The sequence below is a fragment of the Petaurus breviceps genome, unplaced genomic scaffold (genome assembly GCF_028583685.1).
Source record: "Petaurus breviceps papuanus isolate PSGF00001 unplaced genomic scaffold, PetGlider_PUasm1.0 370, whole genome shotgun sequence".
Lineage (NCBI taxonomy): Eukaryota > Metazoa > Chordata > Mammalia > Diprotodontia > Petauridae > Petaurus > Petaurus breviceps.
In genome coordinates this window covers 700,562-713,070 of record NW_027186297.1, presented here as the reverse complement: position 1 = coordinate 713,070, position 12,509 = coordinate 700,562, and the positions used below count along the sequence as shown (strand labels likewise).

The window sequence follows — 12,509 nt, the reverse complement described above, 5'->3', positions numbered from 1 at the left end:
TTTTCTCTCTCTTCTTTCCTTCCTCCCTCTTCCTCTCTCCTTCCCTTTCTCTCTCTCCTTCTCTTCCTTCCTCTTCCTTTCTCCATCCTTTTCTCTACCTCTTCCTCTCTCCTTCCCTTTCTCTCTCTCCTTCCCTTCCTCCCTCTTCCTTTCTCCATCCTTTTCTCTCTACCTCCTCTTCCTCTCTCCTTCCTTTTCTCTCTCTCCTTCCTTCCCTTCCTCCCTCTTCCTTTCTCCCTCCTCCCCTTCCCCCCTCTTCCTCTCTCCCTCCTTTTCTCACCATTCCCTCTCTTTGACCTGCCTTGATCTTCCGCTCCTCCTCCTCCTAGAGGCAGCCATCCTGGAAGCAGAAGGATGCCTCCCATCACACATGTGTCAAAGGGCTCCACCTGGAGAGCAGTTTGCTTGATCTTGATTTAAAGTCAGTTTAAATCCCTACTTTGACACCTAGAAGCTGGAGGTCCATGAGCCAGCCCCTAGACTCTCCTGGCTCTGTTTCATTGTCTGTGAAACAAGAGTGTCGGACGAAATAGTTTCCAAGACCCTTCCATACTGGGTCCTGTGCTCTCCGGGCCATGGAGACAAGCCCACTTCAGTCCCCCAAGGAGGAAGGCTGGGATTTGAACCCAGGTCTCTTGGCCCCAAATCCAGCATCCTTCCCACTGCACCATCCTGCCTGGCAGACCGGTCATGTGTCCACACATTCCATGACAGAGCTCTGAATAATGAAACCTGAGGCTTAGCTTGATGACCCAAGAAAAATAAAGGCCAACTAACCCCTCCCACTAAGATCATGTTTTAAGGAGGAAAAAGGCAGTCTTCTTAGAGTGGCCCAGAGAAGGCCATAGTATCATCACCCCCATTTTACAGATGAGGAAATTGAGATTCAGAGAGGGCCAGGAACTTGTTCAAAGTGATGAAGCAAGTCAGAGGCAGAGCTGGGATTCCAGTTCAGACCTCTTGGTCACCATGGCGGTACAGGCCGTCTAATGTGCTGTCTCCAGAATCAACAGTCCAAAAGACTGTCTGGGCTTACTACAGAAGGAAAAAAAGCGGAGGCCTTTCCAAGTATTTTCAACAAGGGCTGAACTTCCCCCTCAGTCACACCAGCAAAGCAGCATTAAAGAAATAGCCCATCTACCTCTTCCCTGACCCCTCTGTTAACTGACGCTTCCCCCAGAGGCCACCAGTAGGTTCTAGAAGCAACGCTGAGCAAACCTAGGGCAGTGAGAGTGCCCCTTAAGGCAGCAAGGGTTCCCTGGAAGCAGTGAGGGTCCCCCTGAAGGTAGTAAGGGTCCCCTGAGGCAGTAAAGGTCCCTCAAAGTCTGCACCTTACACACAAACCCCAATCAGGGCTAGGAAAGAAAGGGCTACACACCACTGGATTTTTAATATTTAAACATTTTAAAAAAGCCTCAGAGAGAATCCCTTCAACACAACCTTTCCTGCTGATTCAGATGAAGCTCCACTCACCACATCCTCTCTGTTCACATCGGCCTCAATGGTTTTCAGCTCCCAGTCTCCCAGTGACAGCCCAGTCTTTTAAACACTAAACTAAGGCAAACTGGCTGGAAACAGCCATACCTGGGAGCCAGTCACCACAAGCTGATTGAGTAACGGCTGCTCAGAGGGACAAAGGCCGATCCCAAGCAGCAGGTGGGCGCAGCCTGCCAGGGCCCTGACCTCCAACATCAGAGGTACTCTTGGCAGGCCCATCCCTGAGCCAGGCACCAAAAGGGAATCAAAGAACAGGATGGGGCCACCTCCTGGCCTACCTGGCTCGACCAGACTAACAGGTTGGAGGGCAGAGGGAAGGGTGGCTCCTGATCTCTTTCCACATGGGATGCTGGGGCTTATTTTGGCAACCAGAATTTGGTGAAGGGAGAGGGAGCTGCCTTGCTGACCAGGAGGCCACAGGAGTCTCTGCAGGTGAGCAACTTGGGCAAAAAATCCAGGGCCAACCCCCGGCCTAACCATGGCAGGGCTTCTACTTCTCCTCCCTCCATTCACAATGCCCTTCCCACTCACGGCTGCAGCCCTGGTTCGGGCCTTCACCCTCTTTTGCCTGGGCTTTCGTAACAAGCTCCTCAGTCGTCCTTCCCTCTCCAGCCCAACCTCCGCAAAGCTGCCCAAACGGCTCACAGACGTGTCCACACGGCTCCACGAAGCTGCCCACACGGCTCACCGACGTGCCCACATGGCTCAGCTGCTCACAGCACTTCCCAGGCTTCCTCTTTGGCTGGTGCTGAAGGCGGGCCACAGCGACATTCTAAGCCACCCTCTGATCTAGGCAGCTCTCCTGGACCACCCTCCTCTCCAGCTATGGAAAGAGAGTGGCCTCCCTCCCTCACATCTGGCCTTCCCTTAACTCCCGTGCCACAGCCCCACTAGTAGACTGTAAGCCCGGTGGGGCAGGGGCTGGGTTGTGCCCCAGTCCCCAACACAGAGCAGCCAGCGCAGGCATTTGGTAAAGGTTTATTCAGTGAACTATTCCTCTTGTGCTGCTTTCAATTCAATGACATGGAAAGAGCCAAGGGGCCGCGGCCACATCACTACAGACTATGACCGTGACCCGGGGGTGCCGGCCCTGCCCCCTCCTCTAGCACTGGTGAACCCTGTCCTCCCACCAGCACCGCAAGGCTGGCATCATCTACGAGCCCTGCTTTACAAAGGTGGAAACTGAGGCTGAAGAAGGGGACACAGCTAGCAAACATCGGTGTCTGTGGCCTCCAAGGGGGGATCTTGTTAAGAATGAAATAACCAGATGAGATTCAGGGGGATCCCACAAGCACGCACTGGATGCCTACTACATACATTCCAGTCGCTGGGCTAGGCGCGACAAAAAATAAATATGGAAACAAGCACCTTGCATTCTACTGGGAGGGCAGGGAGTCATACATACAAGGAAGTCACCACAAAGAAATCCGGAGAGAAGAGCTGACCCATGAGCTGCCCTGAGCACTGGGCCAAGAGTCTGGGCAGAGCAAAGAAGCCCTGCCTGGGGGTGGGGGGGGAGGGGAGGGGAGAGAGGAAGAGCCGAAGGGGTCCAAGTCAATGACTGCTCTAGACGGTGTCCCTGGGATTCTCCTTCCATGGTCATCGCACGGCCATGTGGTGAGATAAAGAAGGCTGGGGCCTGCATGGAGATGACTCTGGATCTGCTCCTATTTTCTTCTCCGTGTGCCTGCTCTCCCCTTGGAGGGAATGAAAGCTCCTTGGGGGCAGGAGGTGGTAAGGTGGTTTCAATTTTTGCCTTTTTACCTCCAGCCCCAGTCACATAGTAGGCCCCCCAAAATGCTTGTTGATTAATGACTAAATATATACATAAGAAAGCTTATTCTGGAAACAATGTAAAGGGCAGATCAGAAGCCAGAGGAGTCTTTTGGACCAGGCTAGGTGGGTGGCAGAGGGCTGGTAAGAGTGATAGCTGCAGGAAAAAAGAGGAGGGGACAGGGTGGAAAAACATTTCCAAGGTGTGATGACAGGCCTTGGTGACTCATTAGATATGACAGGTGAGATCTCATTAGATGTGAGAGTCAAAAGGACTGAAGGAAGGCAGAAACAGTGACTGTGGAAGGCAGGGCCAGGGGAGGGGGTCAGGCAGGGCCAGGGGAGGACATAAGGAAGTCAGTTTGGGATGTGCTGAGGGACTGGAGCTCTGCCATAGGTGACCTCTACACTCCCTGCCCCAGCGGACTGAGCAAATCAGTCCTGTAAATAGTCTTTTAATAAGAAGACCTCCTGATTTCAGACAAGAAGCTGTTTTCCGGGCATTTTGTATACAATGAAAAAAAAATCAATGGGGCCTTGTTGCTGCTGTTGTCACACCATGCTTTGTTTTAATCTAAACCATTTGAATTTCTAGGTTAACGTACAGTTCCATGTGAGACTCCAGGCAAACTGCAGGTGAGGTAACTGCCTGAGGTGGAGGTGAGGAGGGAGGGCATTCTAGGCCGGGGGCAGCATGGGCAAAGGCAAGGAAGCAGGAGATGAAGTGTCAGTTACAAGGACCGCCAACAGGTCCGTAGTGTGCGGAGGAGAGTAATGAGCACAGGAAGACTGCAAGGGCAGCAGCCAGCAGACTGTGAAGGGAGGGCCAGGCCCTGGGGAGCCAGAGGGCTCAGAGGCGGAAGGTCCGAGCTGTGCTTTGGGAACGTGTGGAGCACAGACTGGAACGAGGTGGAAGGGAGCTGGTGTGGTCAAGTCTGATTCTGCTAGTGAGTTCTTTTTACTACCAAGCTGATTCCAACAGCAAATCAGCCTTCGTTCTTAATCCAAACACATCCCCAGGGCAGATGCTCGCAGGGCTTCCAGCCCACAGCCAGCACATACTGTCAGGGCAGTTACTGAAAAGTCTTAAAATGTCCCATCTTCAACACCACCCTCTGGGGCAGGCTTGTCACAGATTCAGAATTTGGCCTTCTTTTGGTTAAGAACCACAGGCGTTTCCTTGCCTAGGCAGAGAAACGTGTCCAGTCACATCACACATTGGGTCACCAATGGCCAACGCGTGGAGAGGGCTTAAAAGAGGGCACTAGGCACAGCCCATGTGTTGTCTCTCTCACTAGACACTCATCACCCTGAGAGGGAAGGAAGGAAGGACCCATCACAGTATGAGCTCCATTATATAGGTGAGAAGCTCAGGGCCTTCATGATTGGCCCAAGCTCACTCAGGCGGGAAGAAAGTCAGGATTCTAGACTCCAAGACCAGCGTTCTTGCCGCTACACCCTTTACTTGGGTGTTAAGGAGCCAACTGTATCATTGGGAGATCCCAAGACAATCATGTGCCAGGAAAAAGTTGGCAAACAACCTAGCTATAGCAGAGGTTAACCTGGGATCACATAGAAGTGCTCCCTCCCAGCTCTGCCATCCCCTGCTCTAAGGCCCCTCCCAGCTCTGCCATCCCCTGCTCTAAGGCCCTCACCAGCCCTGCCATCCCCTGCTCTAAGGCCCCCCCCACCCCCCCCATCCCCTCCTCTAGGCCCCCCCCCCCCCCCCCCCCCCCCCCCAAGGGCCCCCCCCCCCAGCCCTGCCATCCCCTGTCCTCAGGCCTCACTGATAACCTGTTTTATAAGGTCCCCCCCACGCCGTTCTTCTATGCCGTAATCCCCTCTCCCCTCATCTCTGACAGTAAACATTTATTAAGTGTCTTGGATGGGCGTGCACTGTGCTAAGCACTAGGGACACAAAGAGGCAAAATACAGTCCCTGCCCTCAAGAAGTTCACTATCTCATGGGAAGGCTAACAAACAAGCCGGATAAAGGGAAGGCTTAAGAGGGGCTGAGGAAGATGGGATTTTAGCTGGGCCTTGAAGGAAGCCAAAGAAGTCAGAAGGCAGGATGAGGAGAGAAAGAGAGCTCTCCAGGCAAGGGGATGGCAGAGAAAATGCCCAAAGCCGAGGGATGGAGGGTCTTATTGTTGGGACAGCCAGGAGCACAGGGTCACAGGATTAAAGTGTATGGGGCAGTATGTGCTGGAAAAGGCAGGAGGGCGCAGGTTATAAAGGGCTTTGCATACCCAGCATTTGGTCCTTAAGGTGATGGGAGCTACTGAAGTTTATTGAGGGGTGTGTGTAACATGAACAGATCTCCAATTTAGGAAAATCACTTTGGTGATTGAATGGAGGATGAACTAGAGCAGAGAGAGACTTGGGGCAGGCAAACCATGCCCCACCCCCAACAGTTACTGCAGTAGTCCAGGTGATGATGAGGTGATGATAATGGCCAGGTGATAAGGGTCTACAACAGGGTGAAGGGTCAGAGGAAAGACAGGCTACTATAGGGGAGATGCTGCAGAGGTGAAATTGACAAGAGATACTGCAAAGGGGGGGGGGTGGGAAATTGACAAGAGATGCCACAGAGGTGAAATTAACAAGAGGCTATAGTAGGTGAAATTGACAAGAGATGCTGCAGAGGTGAAATTGACAAGAGATGCTGCAGAGGTGAGACTGACAAGAGGTGCTGCAGAGGTGAAATTGACAAGAGGTGCTGCAGAGGTGAAATTGACAAGAGGCTATCCGAGGTGAAATTGACAAGAGGTGCTGCATGGGTGAAATTGACAGGAGATGCTACAGAGGTGAAATTGACAGGCCTTGGCAACAGCTTGGATGTGGGGGGTGAGAGATAGTGAGGAGTCCAGGATGGCCACGAGGGTGGGACCCTGGGGGACTGAAAGGATGGCTATGCCCTCTACAGTGATAGAGAGGGTAGGAAGGTTTCGGGGGAAAGACAGTGAGTTCAGTTTGGGACATGCTGAGTTTAAGATGTCTACTAGACATCCCAGCAGTTAGGCGGCAAAGTGAATATAGTCAGAAGGACTTCAATTAAAATCCTACCTCGGACATTAACTAGCTGTGTGACCCTGGGTAAGTCACTTCACCTTGTTTGCCTCAGTTTCCTCATCTGTAAAATGAGTTGGAGAAGGAAATGGCAAACTGCTCCAATATCTTTGCCAAGAAAGCCCCAAATGGGGTCACAGAGAGTTGAATATGACTCATCAACTAAAAGACTGGACATCTGGTTCAAGATGTCCGAGAAGCAGTTGATTGGAGGTCAGGAGATCTGAAAATTGTCAGCATAAAAATTATAATTAAACACAAGGGAGCTGATAAGATCACCAAGTGAAGTACTCTCAAGGGAGAGGAGCAGAGGGCCCAGGGAGACCCGTGGGGTACACCGCTAGTCAAAGGAAAGGAATGTCCAGCAAAGGAGGACCCGCCAGAGAGACAGGAGGAGGACCTGGAGAGGAGCAGCCTGAAAACCTGCGGAGAAGAGAGTAAGAAGAAGAGGGTGAGCGACAAGCATGGAAGTCTGCAAGACACGGCCAGGAGAATGAGGACTGAGAAAACACCACTGGGTTTGGCAGCTGAGAGATCACTGGTCACCAGAGAGCACAGTTTGGGTGGAGTGAGAAGGTGGGGAGCCAGACTGTAGGGAGCTAAGAAGGGAAGGAGGGGCAGGAAGTGGAGACCCCCATCGGAGTTTAGCTACAAAGGGCAGAAAAGATACAGCACAATAGTGAGCAGGTCAAGGGCGGCAGAGACGTGGGTCTGGCCCGTAACAGGCACTTCAGTATTTATTTATTATTGATGTTTGCAGGCAGTAGGGAAGGAGCTGGGAGACAGGGAGAGATTCAAAATAAGAGATAAAGTAGGGGGACAGAGAGGGGATGATCTGTCAGAGGTGGGAGAGGATGGGACGCTTCCAAGCGCCCGCCCAGCTCTGACATTCCCGTTTTAAGGCTCTGCCAGATAAAACATTCTAAGCTTCTCTTAGTGCGCCACCACAGCATGCGAGGAAGAGCCCAGCTGAGCTCTGGCACTGGACGGGACCTCGGAGAGCATTTGGTCCAAGCCCCTCCTCTTCCAGAGGAGGCAAGCAAAGTTGGGAAATCGAGTTGTCTAAGGTTACGCAGATAGGAAATAACAAAGCCAGGACTCACCCCACACCCTCTGCATCCAAACCGAAAGCTCTTGGATTCTCTGCCTCATGCTGCTTCCCTCCTCTCTTCTTCCTTCTGTCTGCCATCTGTCTGTCTCTCTCTGTTCCCCCATATATGTTCCCTTAACCAGGTAAGATCAGCCTCTCAAGCCTGGTATCCCCAAGTCTGAGCTTCACAGGACCTCAGAGGTACCTAGTCTAACCCACATCTGAGCTGAAGTCTTTTCTGAGCCATACCCAACTTAGAATCATCTACCTTCTCTTTACAGATCTGAGCTGACAGGGCCCTCACTACTTCCTGCTGTGGCTCCCTCTGTCTTTAGACAAATCATAAACAAGCCCCTAAGCCAGGGCTGCTAAAAGGTTCCAAGTCATTTTAGTCTAGATTTCTAACTCCCCGTGTGAGCCTGGGATCATCACCCAAGCTTCCTAGGCCTCAGTTTCCCTCTCTGTAAAATGAAGGAGTGGCACCAAGAGACCTTCAATGGCCACGAGTCAAGATGCCCCTGGCTTTCAGGCCATACCCTGGCCCAAGTGGCAGAATCAGGAGTTTCCAGCCAAGGTGGCTCAGCTTTGTGTCCAGGGTGGGGGGCACACCTTGGTCATTCAGGGCTCCACAAGACCAGTCCAGGTTGTGGGCGTTAGAATGGGGGGGGGGCAGAAGAAAGGACCCTTGGGTGGGACAAAGGCACAGTCAGCTCTGCAGGCAGAACAGCAGAGACTAAGTGGAGACCAAAGGCGCGTATTCAGGAGAGGCAGAGAGGAGTGAGTGAGTTTGCATCCTTGACCCCTCCCCAGGAAAGCCAGTATCAGGGGCTGTGATGAGATGCCCTACTCTGAGCCCCGCTACCTGGGGCTCAGGGCCTGGGTGAGTGGCTGGGTCCATGCCATGGAGCCATGTTCAGGACTTTGCACCAGCCATATGAGATACAAAGTTGGCCAACCAGAGCCCTGGGCACTCAGAGGTGGACAAGACCTTAGGAACCATCCCCCTCCCCCATCACATGGACCATCGCCGATATTCTAACAGTCAGCTTCTTCTCGAAGACCTCTAATGACAAGAAGCTCACTACCTCTGCATTAGTCCTTTGGATTGTTCAGGAAGCATCTCCTTCCACGGAGCCTCCCTGCCAATTCTTCCCAGCACCCAGTGGGTCTGAGCCCTGCCCCCTAAGGCCAGAAGAGATCCATCCCCTCTTCCACAAGACAGGCCTTCAGATATTTGGAGGTAATGATGTCTCCAGATCCTGCCTGGGGAATGGCCCTAAAGCTGCAAGCATCCATCTTTAGTTTATTTTTTTGAGCCTTTAAACTGAATTGCTCATAAATGCTACTCTATTATCATAAGTAGAAGTAAAACTTCTTTCAAACCTGCCCATCTCCGCAGTGTCTTCTACCAGGTAACCCTCTTAGGCAGGTCATGCCACATTATTATTCCCATTTCACAGCTGAGCAGAAGGAGGCCCAGGAGAATGTAAGCCCTCGGAGGGCAGGGATTGTTCCCTTCTTGGCTTGTAATGCCGGATGGATCCCTGTGGACAATATCCATCCGTGACCGCTGACCCAGATTCCCAGTGCAGAGACACCTTTGAGAGCTGGCTGAGATTCCTAAAGATAAGGTCACCTGCCCTGCTCACAAAGCTGGTGAGTCAGGGGCAAGCCTTGAACCTGTGACTCCAGGGAGAGTGGCAGGCCCCTGGCTCTAAGCCCAGTGACTTCCACACACACCAAAGCAGCCCAGGAGCCAGTCTGTGCCTAAGCCTCACTGGGCAGAGGGAGGAAGCTTTGCAAATTCCTGGAGAGAGGTCCTTTCTGGTGAAAGTGGTGCTGTCGGGAGTCAGAAGTACATGTCTGGTCTGTCCACAAGTATTTACTAAGAACCTACTGTGACCCTTATCCTCTAACAGAGAGACCAAACATGCCCATAAAGCTTTGTGCACAAAATGCGCCGGTGAGCCACTGGGGGATGGGAGGCTGCTGAGGAAGAGAGGCGTAGTAAGGCCAGGGCCCGGCTAGGTGAACAGAGCCAAGAGGAGAAGGCCTTTCCTTTCAGGGCCTATTGGAGCCCAGCTCTCCCCCTTCCACCACCCCACCCCCTCCAGGCCTGCTGCTGGGTCTCTGGGCAGAAGATAAGCGGGGAGATCCAGTGACTGTCCTCGGCCTTGGCTGCCCTTGGAATCGGATCTGCTGGCTTCGGTGTCCCAGCCCAGCAGGCCTAGGGCAGGCCAGGATACTGGCCTGGTCTCCAACAAGAGCCTGCTGAGTCACAGGAGACTCACCTGGCAACACCTTCTGGCCTTGGACGCTTCCTGAGGCAGTAGGTGCTTCCACGAGGTCTGGGGGCACAGTCTGGGAGGTGTGCCAAGTGTCCACTGCCAGCCTCCTTGTCTATGCACTCCCAGGAAACAGGAGAATACTAACATGGCCTCAGTGGGGCAAGTGGGGAAAGCCACCGGGTAGAGGGGGAGGTATCCCAGATAAACTGGGGTGTCAAAGCTCAGAACCTGAGCCCCGACCCCTCCGGACCTGAGGCTCTCAGCAAGCACCAGCAGGTTCCATCCAAGATGCAGCAGCTAGCTCTCTCTACCACCTGGGGTTTTACAGGAGCAAATAATTTAGGGATGGAGGGGATCTTATAGGTAGCTGAATCCAAGGCCCTCACTTTACAGAAGGAAGCTGAGGCCCAAGAAGGCCAAGTGATCAGCCCAGGGTCACACGGGAATCCTATTCTGTGTCCTCCTCACAGGTGTGGGTTGAGGATGAATTCCTAACCAAACAAGGGAGAGAGGTAATTACAAAAGATTACAAAAATTACAAAAGATTAAATTGGTCATTTTGATCTCATGAAACTGGAAAGGGTTTATTCGAACAAAATAAACACATGTGGCATAAGAAGGGAAGTTATCACCTCGGGAACAGTTTTGTATCAAATATCTCTCATCAAGGTCTGCCCTTCCAGACACAGAAACAACTAAGAGAAATACATGTGACCAAAGGCCATGTCCCAATAGAGATGGAGTCAACAATATGCACAAACGGTTCTCAAATGAATGCCAAGCTTAGGTCGGAATGCACCAAGTCACAAAGAGAAGAAATGCACAGCAAAGCAAGCCTCGGGTTCCACTTCACCAGAAAACAGGCACCGGTGACAAAAGGCAGGAATGGTCAATGTTGGTGGGGCTGGGGGAAGCTAGGCACACTATTGAATTGTCAGTGAAATCCTGGCTCCGAAAAAAACCATTCTGGGAAAATGGAAATCAAGTAACTAAAATTTATACACCCTTTGACCCTGCAATCCCCCAGCTAGGCATGTACCTCAAGGAGGCCACGGACAAAAGGAAAGCCTTCTTAGACACCAAAATACTGACAGTAGCATTTTCTGTCACAGCAAAGAATTGGAAACAAAATGAATGTTCCTCAAGTGGGGAATGACTAACTAATGTCCAACTAATGGCCCAGGAATGTGATGGAATATTCCTGTGCTATAGGAAATGACCAGAAAGATGAACACGGAGAAGTACAAAAAGACTGGCATGAAGTGATGCAAAGTGAAGACAGCAGAGCCAAGAAAACAATATATGAAGTAACTATAATAATAGAAATAGGAGAGGGTCAGGGGGAAGGAATCACCACCATCATAAAACAATCCAAACTTCATGTGAAAATATATCAACCAAGCTTGGCCCCCAAAAGAGATGCAAAGACACATCACACACACAGACACACCCCACCCCCGAAAAAGCAAGCAGAGTCCCAGGGGAATGGAATGTTGCATGTAAAGCCAGATGATTGTAATGCACTGATTGGTTTTACTGAAATTTTTTTTATTTTCTTCCTCTTGAAAAATTATTTGCCATAATGGAAGGGAAGGGGAACAGAATCAGGGAAGCACAGGCAATGTGAAAACAAAAGATGGGAGAAATACCATGTTTCCCCGAAAATAAGACCTATCCCGAAAATAAGCCCTCCCCTTACTGTGTAAGATTCCTCTAAAATAAGCCCTCCCCCCAAAATAAGCCCTATTGAGATTGCTACTGTAGTGAAGGTGATCCTCTGTGCTACACGCTACATTACGGTACCCTCTGCATGCACCATCTCCCCTCCCCCCCCCCGGTGAAATGCACGCCGCTCCCCGACCTGCATCCAATCAGAGCTGCAGCAGTGAGCGTGTCATCCTGTTCTTTATTGAATTCATTATTGAATAAAGGTACATTTTTTTGTTCACATTTACCTGTTTATTAAAATTGCTGTCAATGTTCATTAAAATAAGCCCTCCCCTGAAAATAAGCCCTCTGGTGTTTTTCTGTCCAAAAAAATTAATAAGACAGTGTCTTATTATCAGGAAAACACGGTAGAATGGTTGATCAGTGCAATAGATTAGGTACAGAAGACACAATAGTTAATTACTAGAGTAATCTACTATTTGATCAACTCAAAGATTCCTGATTCTGGGTTAAGAACTCACTATTCGACAAAAACTGCTGGGAAAACTGGAAAATCGCATGGCAGAATCTGGGCATAGACCAATATCTTACACCATATACCAAAATAAAGTCTAAATGGGTTCACAATTTAGACATAAAGGCTGATAACATAGGCAATCTGGGAGAGCAAGGAATAGTTTACCTGTCAGATCTGTGGAGAGGGGAAGATTTTATGAACAAACAAGACATAAAGAGCATTAAGAAATGCAAAATGGGGGCGGGTAGGTAGTGCAGTGAGTAAGAGCACTGGCCCTGGAGCTGGGAGGACCCAGAATCGGTTCTGGCCTCAGATACTTAACACCCACACAAAAAAACTGGTCCTGTAACCCTGGGCAAGTTACTTAACCCCAATTGCTTAAAAAAAAAAAGAAATGGATAATTTTGATTACATTAAATTGAAAAGCTTTTGTACAAACAAAGCTAATGTAACCAATATTAAAAGGGAAGTAGAAAACTGGGAAAGAATTTTTACAACCAGTGTCTCTGATAAAGATCTCCTTTCTAAAATATACAGAGAACCGAGTCAAATTTATAATACAAGTCATTCCCCAACTGATAAATGGTCAAAGGATATGAACAGGTAGT

General features: G+C 50.5%; 1 protein-coding gene across 1 annotated transcript in view; it reads right to left on the bottom strand.

Moving 5' to 3' along the window:
• GRAMD4 (GRAM domain containing 4) overlaps nucleotides 1-2,980 on the bottom strand; it is a 60,365-nt gene extending 57,385 nt beyond the window's left edge. Inside the window, exon 1 of the mRNA XM_069099321.1 lies at nucleotides 1,474-2,980. Within this exon, the coding sequence (XP_068955422.1) occupies nucleotides 1,474-1,478 (5 nt within the window). The 5' untranslated portion in view covers nucleotides 1,479-2,980. The remainder of the gene's footprint in view (nucleotides 1-1,473) is intronic.
• Between the last annotated feature and the right edge of the window lie 9,529 nt (nucleotides 2,981-12,509).